The sequence below is a fragment of the Plasmodium chabaudi genome, assembly GCF_900002335.3.
Source record: "Plasmodium chabaudi chabaudi strain AS genome assembly, chromosome: 8".
NCBI lineage: Eukaryota > Apicomplexa > Aconoidasida > Haemosporida > Plasmodiidae > Plasmodium > Plasmodium chabaudi.
Genome location: NC_030108.2, coordinates 499,570 through 516,005, shown reverse-complemented (window position 1 = coordinate 516,005; position 16,436 = coordinate 499,570). Strand labels below are relative to the sequence as shown.

The 16,436-nt window shown below is 23.5% G+C and overlaps 5 protein-coding genes across 5 annotated transcripts; 3 read left to right on the top strand and 2 right to left on the bottom strand.

The window, feature by feature from the left end:
- Window positions 1-1,480: 1,480 nt before the first annotated feature.
- On the bottom strand, window positions 1,481-5,338 carry PCHAS_0810900 (exoribonuclease, putative; the record flags this gene model as incomplete). The annotated part of the gene is made up of 1 exon (XM_737723.2): window positions 1,481-5,338. One exon carries the CDS (start codon window positions 5,336-5,338, stop codon window positions 1,481-1,483), a length of 3,858 nt encoding a protein of 1,285 aa, XP_742816.2.
- A 1,425-nt stretch (window positions 5,339-6,763) lies between these two features.
- PCHAS_0810800 (apoptosis-related protein, putative) lies at window positions 6,764-7,947 on the top strand (the record flags this gene model as incomplete). The annotated part of the gene is made up of 7 exons (XM_016797835.1): window positions 6,764-6,829; window positions 6,933-6,970; window positions 7,092-7,156; window positions 7,299-7,360; window positions 7,532-7,594; window positions 7,729-7,770; window positions 7,888-7,947. The coding sequence occupies 7 exons, from the start codon at window positions 6,764-6,766 to the stop codon at window positions 7,945-7,947; spliced, it is 396 nt and encodes a 131-aa protein (XP_016653750.1).
- A 514-nt stretch (window positions 7,948-8,461) lies between these two features.
- PCHAS_0810700 (GDP-fucose protein O-fucosyltransferase 2, putative) lies at window positions 8,462-10,039 on the top strand (the record flags this gene model as incomplete). Its single annotated transcript, XM_736719.2, has 2 exons — window positions 8,462-8,650; window positions 8,804-10,039. 2 exons carry the CDS (start codon window positions 8,462-8,464, stop codon window positions 10,037-10,039), a joined length of 1,425 nt encoding a protein of 474 aa, XP_741812.2.
- Window positions 10,040-10,364: 325 nt separating this feature from the next.
- Window positions 10,365-12,200, bottom strand: PCHAS_0810600 (conserved Plasmodium protein, unknown function; the record flags this gene model as incomplete). The annotated part of the gene is made up of 1 exon (XM_016797834.1): window positions 10,365-12,200. One exon carries the CDS (start codon window positions 12,198-12,200, stop codon window positions 10,365-10,367), a length of 1,836 nt encoding a protein of 611 aa, XP_016653749.1.
- A 1,762-nt stretch (window positions 12,201-13,962) lies between these two features.
- Window positions 13,963-16,381, top strand: PCHAS_0810500 (conserved Plasmodium protein, unknown function; the record flags this gene model as incomplete). The annotated part of the gene is made up of 5 exons (XM_016797833.1): window positions 13,963-15,293; window positions 15,469-15,564; window positions 15,710-15,803; window positions 15,945-16,102; window positions 16,234-16,381. 5 exons carry the CDS (start codon window positions 13,963-13,965, stop codon window positions 16,379-16,381), a joined length of 1,827 nt encoding a protein of 608 aa, XP_016653748.1.
- Window positions 16,382-16,436: the final 55 nt, after the last annotated feature.

Here is a 16,436-nt window from a genome sequence, read left to right as displayed (position 1 = left end):
ATATAAATAGAAAGGTACAAAACGAAACAAAGCCTAAAATAATAAAAATAAAACACAGTATTAAAAATTCGAATGTTTAGGAGTATTTGTAAATTGCAAACGCAATAATATTTGCTGCATATTTCTGTAAAATGTTATTATAAATAGCTAATGATAAATATCTACAATTCAATGTTTATTTAATTTAGACAAACAATGTGCTTTAAAATAAACAGTCTATAATATATTTACACATTTATATAATCATATATTTATGCAAGTATATATTTTATAGGTATATATATATTTTTTTTTATATAGGTGTGCATTTTTTTATGTGTTGTGTGTACATGTTATTATAATACTAAACAAGAAATAACCAAAAAAAAAAAATGGAAATACAAATAGAATTATTCCTTTTCTCTATTTTGTTCATAAAATTTGAAAAAAATACAGGTTAAAATGTGTAGATACAGCAACTTTTTTTTTTTTTTTTTTTTTGTTCATAAAAATATGGTTCATTAATATAGCTATATATATATTTTTTTTTTGTGTGTGCATAAAAATACTATAATTAAATATGGCTATAAAGTAATAGAATTATTGTTGTTTTTGGAGGTGATTAATATAGGAGTAGAACAAAGTCATAATTTTATTTACTACTAATTTGGTTTTTTGTCCATACACCATTTTTTTGATATAATAAAACTGTGCACACAATAGTATATGACTAATTTTTAAACAAAATGTTTTAATATCCCTTAAAAATATATAAGAATAAAAAAGCTTACATATATATACATATTTATTTATTTATTACGAATTTTATTATTCCTTTTAATCCTATCAAATATATTTATATAAAGGTTTATATTAATGGTGTTATTTATGAAAACAATTTTTATGTTTAAAATAGTCATTTGTTTTACACATAACAAAATGGTGTTACAAGGAAATATGCTATCTATTGGCACATTTTCAATGATTAACAATTATATTTAAACTTTTTCTCACAAAATAATATAAGGGAAATGTCTAAAGACTATTCTTATAGTGTAGGGAGCATGCTCATAAGAAGATACATGCGTTTTTCAATGATTTATTTATTTTCTTAAGCCTATATGAATATATATACTATATATATAATATCCAAAACTAACCTTTATTTTATGCACATATTTTTTAATTTTTTTTAATGAAGTGTCTTCTATTGCGAATATAAAATTATACGAAATAAAAAATTAAACACCACAAAAAAAATGAAAAAAAGGAAGGAAAATGGAAAAAATAAATAAAATTGAAACGAATAAATATAAGACCACAATTTAAATAATTTGTTATAGAATTAAAAATCTATGATTACAATTAAACTCGAATGTAAATAATGGAGGAAATCACTGTTTCCACCGATGAAACAATAATTGCATGTATAATTAAAAAAAAATTGTGATCGAAAGTGAGAAAAAAGGGGCAAAAAAGTATATCCTTCTTTAAACACTATTTAATGTTCCTTATCTTTATATGGCATAGATCTGTTATAGTAATGTGTTTTTTTAGGTTCTGCACGTGAATTTCCATCGTTATATCTAGAGGAATTCCTTGAATGATGAGGTGAATCATTATTATGGTGGCTATAATTATTGTAATTGTTTCCTCCAGAGTTATAATTGTTATTTTTATAACTACCATGGTAATTACCACCAGAATTGTATAAATGGCTTGAAGAGGGTTTATCATTTCTATGTTTTCCGTAATTATTGCCATGATTTGGGTTATAAGAATTATTGTATGATCCATCATGATGTGCTGGATCTTTATTGTAGGTATTTCTTTGTCCCCCATAATTATTGTGATTATTTCTTGCATTACTATGATAAATGTGAGCATTTTGAATATTACGGTTTCCATTGTGCATATTATAATCACTATCATTTTTATTATCATATGAATGGAGATTGTTACCATATAAGGGGGCATTTTTATTGTGCGATAATGGAGGGTAATTATTATTGTAATTTGGATGGTTTTGATTGTAGTGATGTGATTGATTTTTTGATGAATTTGAATAAGAATCATAATTACGAGGGTTATGAACATAATTATAGTCCTTAGGATTAAAATTTCCATAATTTTGATTATTACCTGACATGTGATCATATGGATATCTATTTTGGTTATGGTGATCTGGGTATAAATTTGAATTTTTCATGTTTCTGTGTTTTGGATATGAATATATTTCTGGATGGTTTGTACTTAAACTATTTAAGATCATTCTTTTAGCAGCGGGTGCATTAAATCTAAGTTTTCTTTCTTCATTATTTATATCTAATACTGTCAATACTCTTTTTGGTATAACATGATTTGGTAATATTGCAGACTTATGTTTTTTATATTCTGGTTGAATAAAAAATGCACTATTACAAGTAGTTGAGAAATTGGATGAAAATCGGAATATTTTTTTAAGAATATTTACATCACTATCTTCATGTTTACAATTTAGATATCCAAATAAATTAATATTTTCTTTATTATCTATTGGTATTTTTAGATTCATATTTTTAAAAAATACTTCATATACATTTTTTTTATCCTTTGATTCAGTTGTGTCTGCTCCATCTTCATCTTTTTTGTGCTCATTGGTTTCTGCATTATGATTTTCTATCTCTTCCACATTTTTTTCCTTGTCTTTTATTTCTTTTATGTATGTTCTCATTGAAGTAGTAATTTTTTTTGAAAGTATATGTGTTGAACTCATATATATTTTATTTAATCCTCTTCGATTTCTTTTTTTTTCTTCATCTGTTAATGTATCATCTAGATCTCTTGCAAATCTAATGATTCTTTCCTTTTCAACAAATGGCAATAAAACAATCCATTGGTATTTAAATTTTTTGCCGTTTTCTTCTTCTTTAAATGTTTTAGGATAAAAATCAACAATTGGTGATTCATTTTTTAGCATAAGTTCTCTATACATTTTAGGTAAACAGTGACTAGAATTTGATGGTAGAACACACAATAATTGCTCAAAAGGTAATAGTGGTTCATCTTCTTCAAAGGATATGCTTATATCTTTAATAAGTAAATCCGAAGATAAAGGAGCATAATAATAAGGATAATACCAATGCCACATAGGACATGCTTGGAAATAATAACATAATACCCATGCCAAACCTTCAATATATTTATAAACAACTTCTTTAACAAATTCATCAACATTATCAGTTTCATCTAAATGAAATTTAGATCTATAATATCTGGCTCTTAAATCATTTGGATCATCATCTGCTCCTAGTTCGACATCCTCTTTTGGATTTTCACATTCATTTGCTTTTTTAATAGCTTCTTTTAATAATAAATTGAATTCAATTATATCATTTAATTTTTTCATTTCTGGTGACTCTTCTTCGGATATTGCATCGTCAGGATTGCCATTTAAGGCTTCCTCAATTTGAGATTCATTATTTTCACCACCATCTAAATTGTTATCTATATTATGTATATTATCAATTTGATCATCATCAAAAATGTTGTTGGAAATTTCTTGATTTACGATGGCACTATCATTCATATTACCTTCATTCTTGTCTTCATGTAACATTTTGTTGTTCTCTGAAATTGGCATATTACCATTTGCTCCTGTTTCTATAGTTGTTGAAGATGAAGATCGAACAAGAAAATTGATACTCTTCTCTCCTTTCTTTTCTTTGAATTTAAAGTTTCGTATAGGTTGCATACTTTGAATTTTGTTTTCATACATGGCTTTTTTTGATATAGTCGGATTTGTGTTTAGCTCATAAGATGGTTGCTCATTTGGATTCGAAGTATTATTATCATTATCTATATTATTTTTTTGAGAATTTTGATCATGTTGTGTTCTGCCATTTCGTGGTTGAGGCATTGAGCCATTTTTTTTCCCTTCATCTTGACATTTGGGCCGTTTAAATGCATCTTTTTGTAATTCTCTTTTTTCTCGTTTTTTTTTAAAGTCATATTGTGAAACAAATGTTTCTCTTTCTACTTCAGCAATAAATGATATATATTTAGTAAAGGCTTGAAAATTCATTGAACCTTCATTAATAAGATAATCACCTAAAACTGGCAGCACCTTCTGATATAATAAAATTAATTGATCTATACTTCCTGATGCTATAGATATTGAAGGCAAATGAGGTAAAAAATCATTTCCACATAAAAAGCAAATAAATATAAAATCATCAATACATCTTTCTAAGTTATATTTTGTATCGAAAAAGAAATCTTTATATAAATATTCTCTCAAAATAGTTAAATCTAAAATTTGTAATTCATTCCAATTTTCATAATTAATTGAGCATGTAGAACTCATATTTATGTTAGCATAATTTCGATCGTTATATTTGTTACAATTTTTTTTCTTTCCTTTATTATTGGTTCCATCGGTAGTAGTACTATTGTTGCTTTTCATAAACTTAGTGCAATATTGTAGATCACCCTTTCCTTTAAATACTCCAACATATTTATCTTTAACCTGAGGTTTATCGTCCTCTTTTTGATCTAAGTTAATTATTTCTCTTAAAATATAAAAATAGGGTTCATGGCTAGCTAATGAAAGCATAATTAGATCAGCATCCATTCCATGTATTACATGCCTAGTATTAGGATCATATCCTTTTTGTGCTCTTTGAGATTTTATAAAATTATAAATTTTATGTTCCCCTTCACCACATACATTCGCATCAGAAAATATAACAACTATTTTTTTCCATTTCTCATCATTAGTAATTTTATGTTCGATAAAATATTTTAAAGCAATAGATAATTCATGCATAAATTGTGTACCTGGTGTTATAATATTACTATCCCAATGATTATATTCATCAGGAACATTTCTATTTTCAGATAAAAATTTATTTCGAAGTTCTATATATGCTCTTTTTTCAATTTCTGATGCTAATATAGATTTAAATCTTCTACTTCGTTGTTGATTCATTTTAGCTTTTGGAGCAACACCATCAATAGCCATATATAAAAGTTTTTGGGGCTCAATTATATCAAATAATCTTTCTATATATAAAAATATATTAAGAAATATTTCTTCATCTGATTTTGCTTTTTTACTACCATCACCATGTGAACATAAATGGATTATACCATTCATATCTAAATACATATTATCAAAATAGCCATTTACATTGTCAGAACAATGATTTTCATCGGTATTATTAACATATGCCCCTAAATCGTATACTTTATATGACTCACCATTTTCATTTATTCTAGCTCTTCTTATATATACATCACTGTCCCTAGTTTCATATACCGCTTTCGCGATTTTTGGATACCTAGTTACTAGCCATTTGTAGAAGGTAGGTACCCCCATAATTTGTCTTTGTTTCCGTTATCCGTGTAAAAAAAATTAATATTTTTTATCAAAATTATACGGACATAAATCGGGAAAATAATTGTGTGTGTAAATAGGCGTATGCTATATTTATAAAAATTCTTATTTATAGTTGCCTTGTTATATTTTGTTTTTTTTTATGAACTCAATAAGCTGTTAAATATATCGCATTTTGAAGTGAAGATTTATCACTTTTTTTATTACCTCTTCAAATGTATGTAAAAAGGTAATGTTTAATTGCCAAAATTTTCAAAGTATAAAGATAATGATTTATAAAATTAAAACTGGCAAGCAAACAAGTATAATAAAAAAAGAGAAACATATAAATCTACACGAAGAAATGCAAAACTTATTAATATATATATATGATAATGCATGTATATATTATAAATATGCATATAATTAAGAATGTATTAATGTGTCATTGTTTTTTTTCCCTTATATATATATACTTATACAATATAATGGATGACTAAAGAATAATGTGTTTTTTATTAAGGAGTAATTTGACAATATTTTTATAAAACCGTATTTCCTTATTTAAAAAAAAAACAATTAAGATATTAAATTAAAATTTAACAAGGTTTTCTTTTCAATATATATTTGGTTTTAATTTACAGTTTTTGTTTATTACTTTTGTTTTTTTATTATTATTATTTTAATTTATGTATTTCATTTTTTTTACTATTATATTCAACTAAATGCGTATTGATTCCCCATAAAGCTTAGTTACATTTTTTAAGGCAAATTTTAAGAAAAAATATATATATGCATTATTATATAATTTTTATTACTCTCATAAATGTATACGGTATTATATTATAGTGTATAATACGTGCATATAATTATGGCTACATATTTTATTAAATATTGCGAATGATATATATTCCAATAGTTTTACAATTTTTTACGAGTTTGTACCTTAATATACATTTTTTTGGAAATAAATTAATGTAAGTAGAAGGGACTTACTTAAATGAACGTCGTGAGAGTATTAAAAAAAAAAAATAATTAACTAAAAAAATAGTAAAGATAAAAAAAAATTAATTAAACATATTTTATGAATTCGTTTTCTCATATTAATTTATAGAAAAGTATAATATTTTGTTTATATAAAACATGGTGTATATATATTAAGAAGAAAAATAGAATCATTTTATATAGTATATGTAATCTCAAATTAATAGTTACATCATTATGCATATCATTTTATGTCGTCTTTGTTTTAAATATACTTCCCTAATTAAATAAAACTTAAAATTTTTACGTAATTAAGAAAGAAATGATTTGTTCCCCATCATTTTTGGTGGAAAACTAGTTGCTATATGTTCCGTTGTTATTTATAATTAAAAAATCTGTAAATATTATATATACATACACAATTCTACATCATAAACCATCAGAATGAATATTGAAAAAGCTGAAGTGAACTCCAAATTATTAGAACTATCGAGGCAAAATATAGATAATGTAAAACTTTTCATATTCTCTTTAAGCATTCTTATTAACAGCCATGTGTGTTATGCTATGTCTACAGCTATTTAATAAAAATATTTTTAAATTATTTTTGTAGAAAGCAAAAAAGGACCTCGAACTCAAACAAAAGCAAGAGTATAACTAATATATATTTTCCTACACCATTTTAATACTCAATTGGATATCTACATATTTTTTTACATACAATTTTACACCCCTATATAATATGTATTAACATTTTTTGATGATTAAATAGGGAACTATTGGAGCAAAAGAGGATTATCTTAAAATCTTTGCTAACGCCAGATGCCCATGCTCGATGTATGAAAGTTTTTAAAATAATAAACACGCATCTTATTAAACCGTTACTACTACTTCTTTACCAGCCCACTAAATAATGTGCATTATAAAAATATATATTTGGAATTTATTATTTAAATATGCATAAATATTTTTTTTATAGTATCAAGGATAGCCATAGTTAAGGAGGAAAATGCCAGAAGAATAGAGGACATAATTATACGAGTAAAACAAAAATATGTCTCTTTTATTTATTTTATTTTTATTACAATAGACACTGGTCATTGATCAGTTTTCCTATTATTATTATATCAATTTACAAATTTACAAATTTAATTTTGTTTTAATTATTAAAAAATGTTTTATAATGGTTGACAAATTTATTGTTATTTATAGAATAGCCAAATGGGCTTATTGCATAAAAAAATTGACGAAGATCAGCTGATCAAACTTATAGAGGTTTGAATATTAACACAAATATATATAGTTTCATTTTCTTACACTGATAAATAAAATAGAATAAAACAAGTTTTTATTTTTGACATTTATATAGTTTATTTATTGTATATTCATATTTTTTTTATTAATTATAGCAAGTAAGTGGGAGAATGAACAAAAAGGAGCCCGTCGTTGAAGTAAGTCCCTTAATCTAAACTCAAAAATGTTTCAATATAACCATGTATAAGTATATAATATATATATATATAACACTAACTAATACACCGTTGCATATGTTCATTCACAATTTATAGATCAGAAGAAGAAAGCAGTTCGATGATGACGACGATTTCAATGAAGAAGATTATATGTAAAAAAAGTGTGAGATATTAATTAAAAAATTGTGAAAAATCAATTAAAAAATATTAAAACTGAAAATAATTTAAATGCAAATAAACAAAATATAATAAATAATTTGAAAATATTAATATGAATAAATGGAAATCTGCAAGCCATTTTTACATAAACTTGCTTGAAGTATACACATCAATGCTTAGCTATGCTACTTTACAAATGTAGTAAGCATTGAATATGTATAGGATGATAATAATTTTTTTTGTTAGTATAAATGAATTACTTTAAGAAAAAAGATTTTACATTGCTTATTTTGTGTAATTTTTGTTTTATTGCTATCTTGTATTTATTACTTTTTTTTGATCTATTAAACAAATATATATAACTTTTGTTATTATTTTAAAAATTGCTTAGACTAAATTAAGAAATTATAATAAGAAATAAAAAAAATATGATATACTAATATTATTCCCATTTATTAACGCTATTCTTTTATTTTGTTAATTTCGCTATTTTGAGTACCAATTTATCATAATGAAAAATATGACATATAATTTAATTTCACTTTGCTTATGTTCTTTAATAATTGTATTAACAGACGTATATACAAAAACATCTTCCCTTATATGCAATAAAAATGATATATACTTAAGTGATAATTTTTATTTTTTAAAAAAAAAGAAATATCTTTTATATGATGTAAATATCGGTGAAGGATTTAATGTATGGCTAAGGAAAAATAAAAGACAATTCAAGGATGCAATAAATTGTATAGTTTCATTTATTATTTCATTTCATTAACTGTCTATATGCTTACAACGATGAACAAATGTATACAATATATATCCCACATTGTGATACTCCCTATTTTTGCAGCTACAAAAGGAAGTCCTATATAGAATGTCTCTAGTAATATACCAACTAAATAAGCAAGACAAGGAGTACATATATTACCTAGTGCTTCCCCCATGGTGCTACCTAAGTCACTGGGCAAATAAAAGGCATGCTAATTTGCAATGGGATATATTTTTAAATACAAATATAATTAAAAATGTAATACCTATAATTGAATTTAGTGAGTATAAAAAATTATATGGAGACGTAACTGACTTTATTATTTCCTTTAAGTATTTATTAAATTCGCAAGCATCAAAAACAAAATACTATCATGGTTTACCATTTGATAAATGCCCTATAGAAGATTATAAATTTAAGACTGTTTGTAATAATTGTGATTATAAATATTCAGTAACATATTCAGGAGATTGTACAAATATTAAAGGGAAAAATGTTATATGTTATGGTGATTATATTGTTACTAGCTATTTTGTAAATTCCGTTGTCCATAAATTATTTTATATACATAATATAAACTCAATCTTAATTAAAAATGGGACAGTTATACTTGTGCCATTTCAAAATGAACTATTTGAAAATAATGTAGAAGACATATTATTATTTAATGAAAGATTAATATATAATGGAAATAATTACATTAAAGAAATATTAAAAAGTAATAATTATATTAGTTGTCATTTACGATATACTGATTTTAAAAAAATTACTAGCTATGATGTACCAAGTGTGCAGCTAGCTATTTTTAAATTATTATATATTATGTTTATGAACAGCAAGGACAAAATTTTTATCTCAACAGATGAAAAAAAATCTGTTCAATACATTATTAATAAGCATTTTAAACAGTTTAAACATTTTTTTTACTTTTATGAAAATAAAGATAATTATCATGAAGGACAAGTAGCAATAATTGAGCAATGGATTTGTGCTAATTCAAGCATATTTGTCGGAAATATTTTTTCAAGATTTACTATGCATATAATGTGGGAACGATATTTAATAACCAAAGGAAAAGAAAATCAAAATTTAGATCTATGTGGTTATAGTATTAATAATAATGAAAAATTAAAAAACAGATATAAAAAAATTCAACATATATATGATCATAATGCGATTGAAAAATTAGGAAATATATATAATACTTATTCTGAAACAGATAAAAAGTACATAATCACACTGTGTTTTGGCTTTCCTTCTCATCTTCCCAACAATCTTAGTATTTATAGAAAAAAATATATACCTTTTGCAGAGTAGTTACTAGAGTGTGTGAAATATAAATTAAGCAAATACAAATATGATCGCTTTATGTCATTGCATTCTTTAGGGGCTGCCTATTTATTCAAAGCAAATTATATTTTAACTGGTGATTGATTATTCCCTACGAATTATATTATAGGAAGATGAAAAAATCCATCTTAAAGGCTATACAATTTTATATACATGTATGTGTTATGTATTTTGTTGAGCTTTTGGATAAAGTGCCCTATTCAAAATGATGTCATAACTCGTTCAATATATGCAATATGAATAAAAAAATTGTTATAAATATGTTGTTAATATAAAATTGGGGGATAGTAAGCTAGCTGGTCGAAAAACATCTGATACAACTAGACACGTCTTTCTCATTTTTTTTTTCTTTTTGAAATATTTTATTAGTGTCATCTGAATATATTTCATTAAATTTAATATGGATTCCATCATGTGTAGTTTCATTATTTTTCATATTAGCTCGAAAATAATTTGTTATATCATTTGAGTTGATAATGTCTTTATCTATAACTCCATTTTGTGGTGCACTGTTATGATTATTATTATCGATATGGGTTGTTACTTTTTTCACACTTGGGAAATGTCTTTCTTTTTTATTATTTTTATATTGCACAGAATTTTTTTTATTTTTATCAAAAATGGTTTTGATAATTTCTGAAAAAATATACTTCTCATATATTTCATTCATAATATGCTCACAATAATATGTAGATTCATATTTGCATTGCTTGTATATTTGACGAAGGAAAAAATATGTAGTATTTAACTTATAAAGAAATAAAGAGTATAAAAAGAAAAAGAAATTAAGAAAAAATATAAATAATATATAATAGATTCCTCTATAATTTAATATATTGAAAATATGCAATTTTGATAATTCATAAGGTGGTGCTAAAGGTATCATATTATTATAATAATAAACTGAAAATAATATATAAATAATTGTGAAGACATTAATAAATAGATTAATTACATAGGGCATAAAATAAAATATAAATTGTATATAATTTATTTTTTCTTTACATTTACTGATTATTAATGAGTGTATATAATTTTTTCTATGTCTCATGTATATATTTATGTCGTAAATGTTTGAATAAATAGAATTTCCAAATATGTTGTAAATACTTTTTTTATTGCTGTTACCATTGTTATTATAACCAGGTATTTGCTCGTTGATCGATTCGTTAATTAATTTTTTATAAACTTCTGGATTTTTTATATTTATCACTACAGTGTGTTTTTTTTTCTTTTTTTTATTTTTATTTTTATATTCACTATCTTGATCTGTTTCATCAGATGATAGATTGTTCCATGGGCTTGTGATCCCTTTTGTTTCATCTATTTTTATAGTTGTGTCTTCATATTTGGAATATAAAGTTTCATATTCATAATCCCTTTTGCTTATGTATTTAAATATATTTGTAAATTTATTAAAAATATGATCAGTGCGTAATAAGATAATATTAGGAAAATTTTTATCTAAATTGGTAAATATTCGGTTGCACCCTTCTATTAACATTTCAGTGTTTCTATATATTTCTTTATTCTTTTCCTTTATATATATATTATATAATGTCTGTATAATAATTATACACATAATGTTAATATGATAGACTAACTCTTTGTATGTAAAAATAAATAAATAAGCATTGAATACGCAATAAGCTAATACAAAAAATGTGAAAAATACATGGAAATTAATTTCATAAAAATAATAGTAATTATACCAAAAAGGAAATTTAATCACAGTTTGTAAACGAAATAATAAGCATATATTTAATAATAAAAGAATCAAATAAATTAAATAACAAATATATTTTTTCCTAGTTGAGTATACAGAAAATAGTTCTTTTGCATTCTTCTTTCTTTCATATTTTACTATATATTTTAAGTTATTATAAATTTCATAAAAATGTATATAATTAGAAAAAGGTGAATTGCTAAATAGATTATTTTTGATATTATGCAATTCATTTACAAGATGTTGTTTTATTTTGTTTGACTCATCCTTGTCTATATTTTCCTTTTTAAAATCGCTATTTATATTATTCTTTATTTGTCTATATATTATTTCTACATTTTGATCATTTTTACTTACATTGTCTTTATCATCGATATACACATTGGCATTCATTTTGGGCATAAGTAAAGAATATGAAATTATTTTTAATATACCTCTTTTACCTTGTTTTGGATAGTTTGAAAAATATTTACTATGCTTTCACAATTTTAAATATTCCACACCAGCTCATGTTGTTTTAAGGAAATATTTTTTTTCACTATCAATATCCTATTTTGCCATGTATTTTTTTTAATTCGTTATTAATCTTGTCTATTATATGTATTTTTTAAAAAAGACAATATAAAACATGTTGATATTTAAATTCTATTTTTGGATATCCTAAAAAAATATATACTCATTTTATTCACAAAATTAGAGATAATCAAAATTGTGTATATAACATAAAATAGTATGTGCACAAGATTGTAAGAGCTGTATGCTTTTTTATTTTTTATTCATTTACCAAAGACAATCGTATTAAGAGTTAAGACATTAAATTAAAAAAAAAAACAAATAAATAAATAGTATAAACCGGAAATATTTTAAGAAAGTAATCACCATTTTTTTTATTATATGAGCCCTAATCCTTTAACCTTCTAAGTGTGCATATATGCATAAAAAATAAAATATTTATATACTATATAAATATAGATTATATATGCATATATAACAACAACTGTGAAAATAAAATAATAATTGTGTGCAGCCTATATACTGTTTATAAAAACAAGAAAATAACAAGTTGACAATTAAATGGTTTAAATAAAATAAGTTAATTTATATTGAAAATCAAAAAGACTTTAAAATATTATTATAAAAAAAATGTGAAGATAATATAATTAAGCAAACATAAATTCAATGTTTCACATTATAGGAATATATATATGCCATACATTCTAATACTAGCTTTTTTATTAAGCGAAAAAAAAATTTTAAGATTAAAAAAAAATATGAACAGCTTTTTATTTTTTTTTTTTTGTATAGCTACCTGAAAAAAAAATGTATAGCTGTAAAATAAGTTAAATCGTTGTCTTTTAATATAAATATAGCTCTAAAATAAAAAGTACATCAATTTGGAGACTTTATGTTATAAATTATGTAAAATAAAATAATATATTTTTTAATAATTATTTGTTTCATTAATTATTTAGATTATAATGTACATTTGTATTTTTTTGGGGGGTATTATAGATATGTAACAATATAAAAATATAACTACGGTGATAGCATATTTATCATTATGCGCATCCACTCTAATTTTTTTTATAGTTATTTTATTATGGGAAAGAAATAACTTTTTTTACATATACTATTGCAATGTTATGAGTTATATTCATTTTAAAAATTTATATATATATGTTGTTTATTTATTTGATTATCATATGTTAAGAGTATACATATAATATCAAATATAAAACTCAACGCAGCGATAAGGAAAGTGGCTAAGACCTTTAAACCGAAGAAATAAAAATAATTGCATTATATATATATTTTTGAAAGAATAATTCGTGCTTAGTATTATTCTTTTTTGTGAAAGTGTCATAAATAGATATATTCTATAACTTAATAAATTATAGATTTATTTATTATTTCTGCATAATATATTTCATGGTAACAAAAAATAAAATTTATTGTGAGAATTTGATTATCAGACTAAAGAGTTATCTGTTTTAATTAAAGACTAAAGGATAGTAAAAATTAAATAAAAAAACATTTTAAACGCTAAAATATGAAAAATTTATCATATTAACCATAAAGAAGAATATATAACACAAAAATAAATATATATAACCCATTGAATGAATCTTGTTATTCTTTAAATGATAATTGCAAAGATAATAGAATGAAAAGTAATTTGAATAAAAAATCTGTTTCAGTAAATGATAATCAAAATGAAAATAATGAAATAAACTCGAATGGAAAAATGATTGATAATGCAAATGAAAAAACTATTAATAGTTCAGACAATTTAAAGGTAGCAAAAAGTTTGTATATATCCCACAGTGTTAAAATATTAATTCCTAATTTAAAAAAAGAAAAAAGTAATGAAAAGGAGACATGTAATAATAAAAGAGAAACTCAAAGCGATGAAGAAAAGAAGCAAGAAAATTCAGACAACCATAGTTTGAAAAATAATGTCAAAAATTTTAATATTTTAAATAATGTATATAAAAACTTTAAAATATACGAAAATCAAATTGAATGGGTTGAAGAAGAAAAAATAAATGATGAAGATAACACAGATTTGTGTCTTAACAATGTAGTTAAACAAATTGATTCAATTAAAATAAATAAGGGTATGCCTGGAATTTATAATGAGATATTAGAGGGAATAAACAATTTGAATCTTTTAAAAATTAGGAAGTCTTATTATTATATAAAAGATATATTTTTAAAAAAATATTATAATGATCAAATGATAAAAACATTTCTGGAAAATGAATTTGTTAGTGAAATTTTATATAGGTATAAAATAGTTAAAAAAATGGAAGCACTATTTAACATTAATATAGAGGACCCAGACAGGGATGCATTAAATTATTCTATAATATCGAAAAAAAAACATCACAAATATACATCAAATTATATGATTGATTTGCTCGATTTAAATGGAAAAACACGCCCTCGAAAATTGGCAATTCCTGTAAATGAGCACAGCGATAATTCCAGTAATAATACGAAGGAAGAAAACAAAAGCGGTGCATCATGTAGCAATTTAAATGGATCAAGTCAGAGCCCCATTCCTGAGGAGGATAATTTTAAGGATACTAAGAATTATGAAAATATAACATTGTTATACGAGCAATTACTATGTGAAAATCGTAAAAAAAAAGAAATGACATCAACCGAAGAAGATAAACATATAAAAAACAGTTACATCGATTTTGATAATTTCCAATTAGCTTACGGGGACAAAAATAATAGCATTTATTATTTTACAACACAAAACGAATTTAATGATAACGAGAAAAAAACAAATAGTTTAAAAAAATGTAATAATGATAACTCTAATAACTCAATTACAAAAGATGAAAATAAACAAGGAGATACAAATACAGTTATATATTTTTATTTGGATTTAACAATACCTTCTAATTTCTCTTATGTTTCTGCATCAGTAACAGAAAGCGGTGTATTTAAATTATGGTTTCCATATTATACTATCCCATTTAGGTAAGAAAAAGGATAAAATGCATGTATATAAAACTATTTTCGTTGGATTTTTCTTTTATTCATCTTCAACATGCATGGCTCTATGTGGTTGCGTAGTTGCTCCATCGTGAGGTTAGCATTATACTAAATTGACAATATACACATAATGTTTATTATTTTATTGAAAATACTACAGATTTGGTGTTAGTGCATGCAAAGAAATAAAGAGCAGAGGATTTGGTGACAAAATTGTTTATACAAGAATAGCAATGCCATGGATTATTAGTGATAGGTTATTAATGCTTTATTTTTATGCCTATTAATTTATTATATTTTTTTTCATATTCCAAATTTAATGAAGTAAAAAATTATGACCTGTTAATAATTTTATTCACTTATTTATTGTTTTTTTTTATTTTTTAATATAATTTTAACAGATATATACTATTTGATACATGGGTATGTGAAGACTTAGAATTTTCAAAAGGAATATATATATATACTTCGAGCGCCGCAGATAATTTTGAAAATGTAATATATTAAAAAAATCTATAAATATATATTTTTTTTCATTCTTTAGACATATATGTAGTCTACAATTAGTATGTAGATATATGCAGACAGATCTAGCCATATATTAATTTTTTTTTTTTTTTTTTTTTTTTTCGCTAGATTGATATTGGAGACGATATTAGCAAGTGTGAGGAAGTAAATATAACAATGTATGGATTGATTTTACCAAATACTCAAGAAGAAACTTATATAAAATATTACATTGAAATATCTCCGAATATGCATGTCAATGAATATCTCATTTCCTTTTTAACAAAGTAATTCGTCAATAATTTGAAAAATAAAAATTGTTGAATATTTTTATATCCTGAATAATATGTATGTACTAGTGGTGTTGGATTTGCACACACACATATATATGCTACATGAATATTTTTTTGATTTGTAGGGTTTTTGCAAAGAGATGCTTATCCCAATTTATCACGGCATGTAAAAATTTCGAAACTAATGAAAAATATATTGATGAAATGGAAAAGCATAGAGCATTTTATGACCGGTTAAAAAAAGCAGCAGAGGAATGCAAAATATATAATTAAGCATAAGTTGCAACCATAATAAATGGAATAAATAAGTTAACTATATATTTTTGTA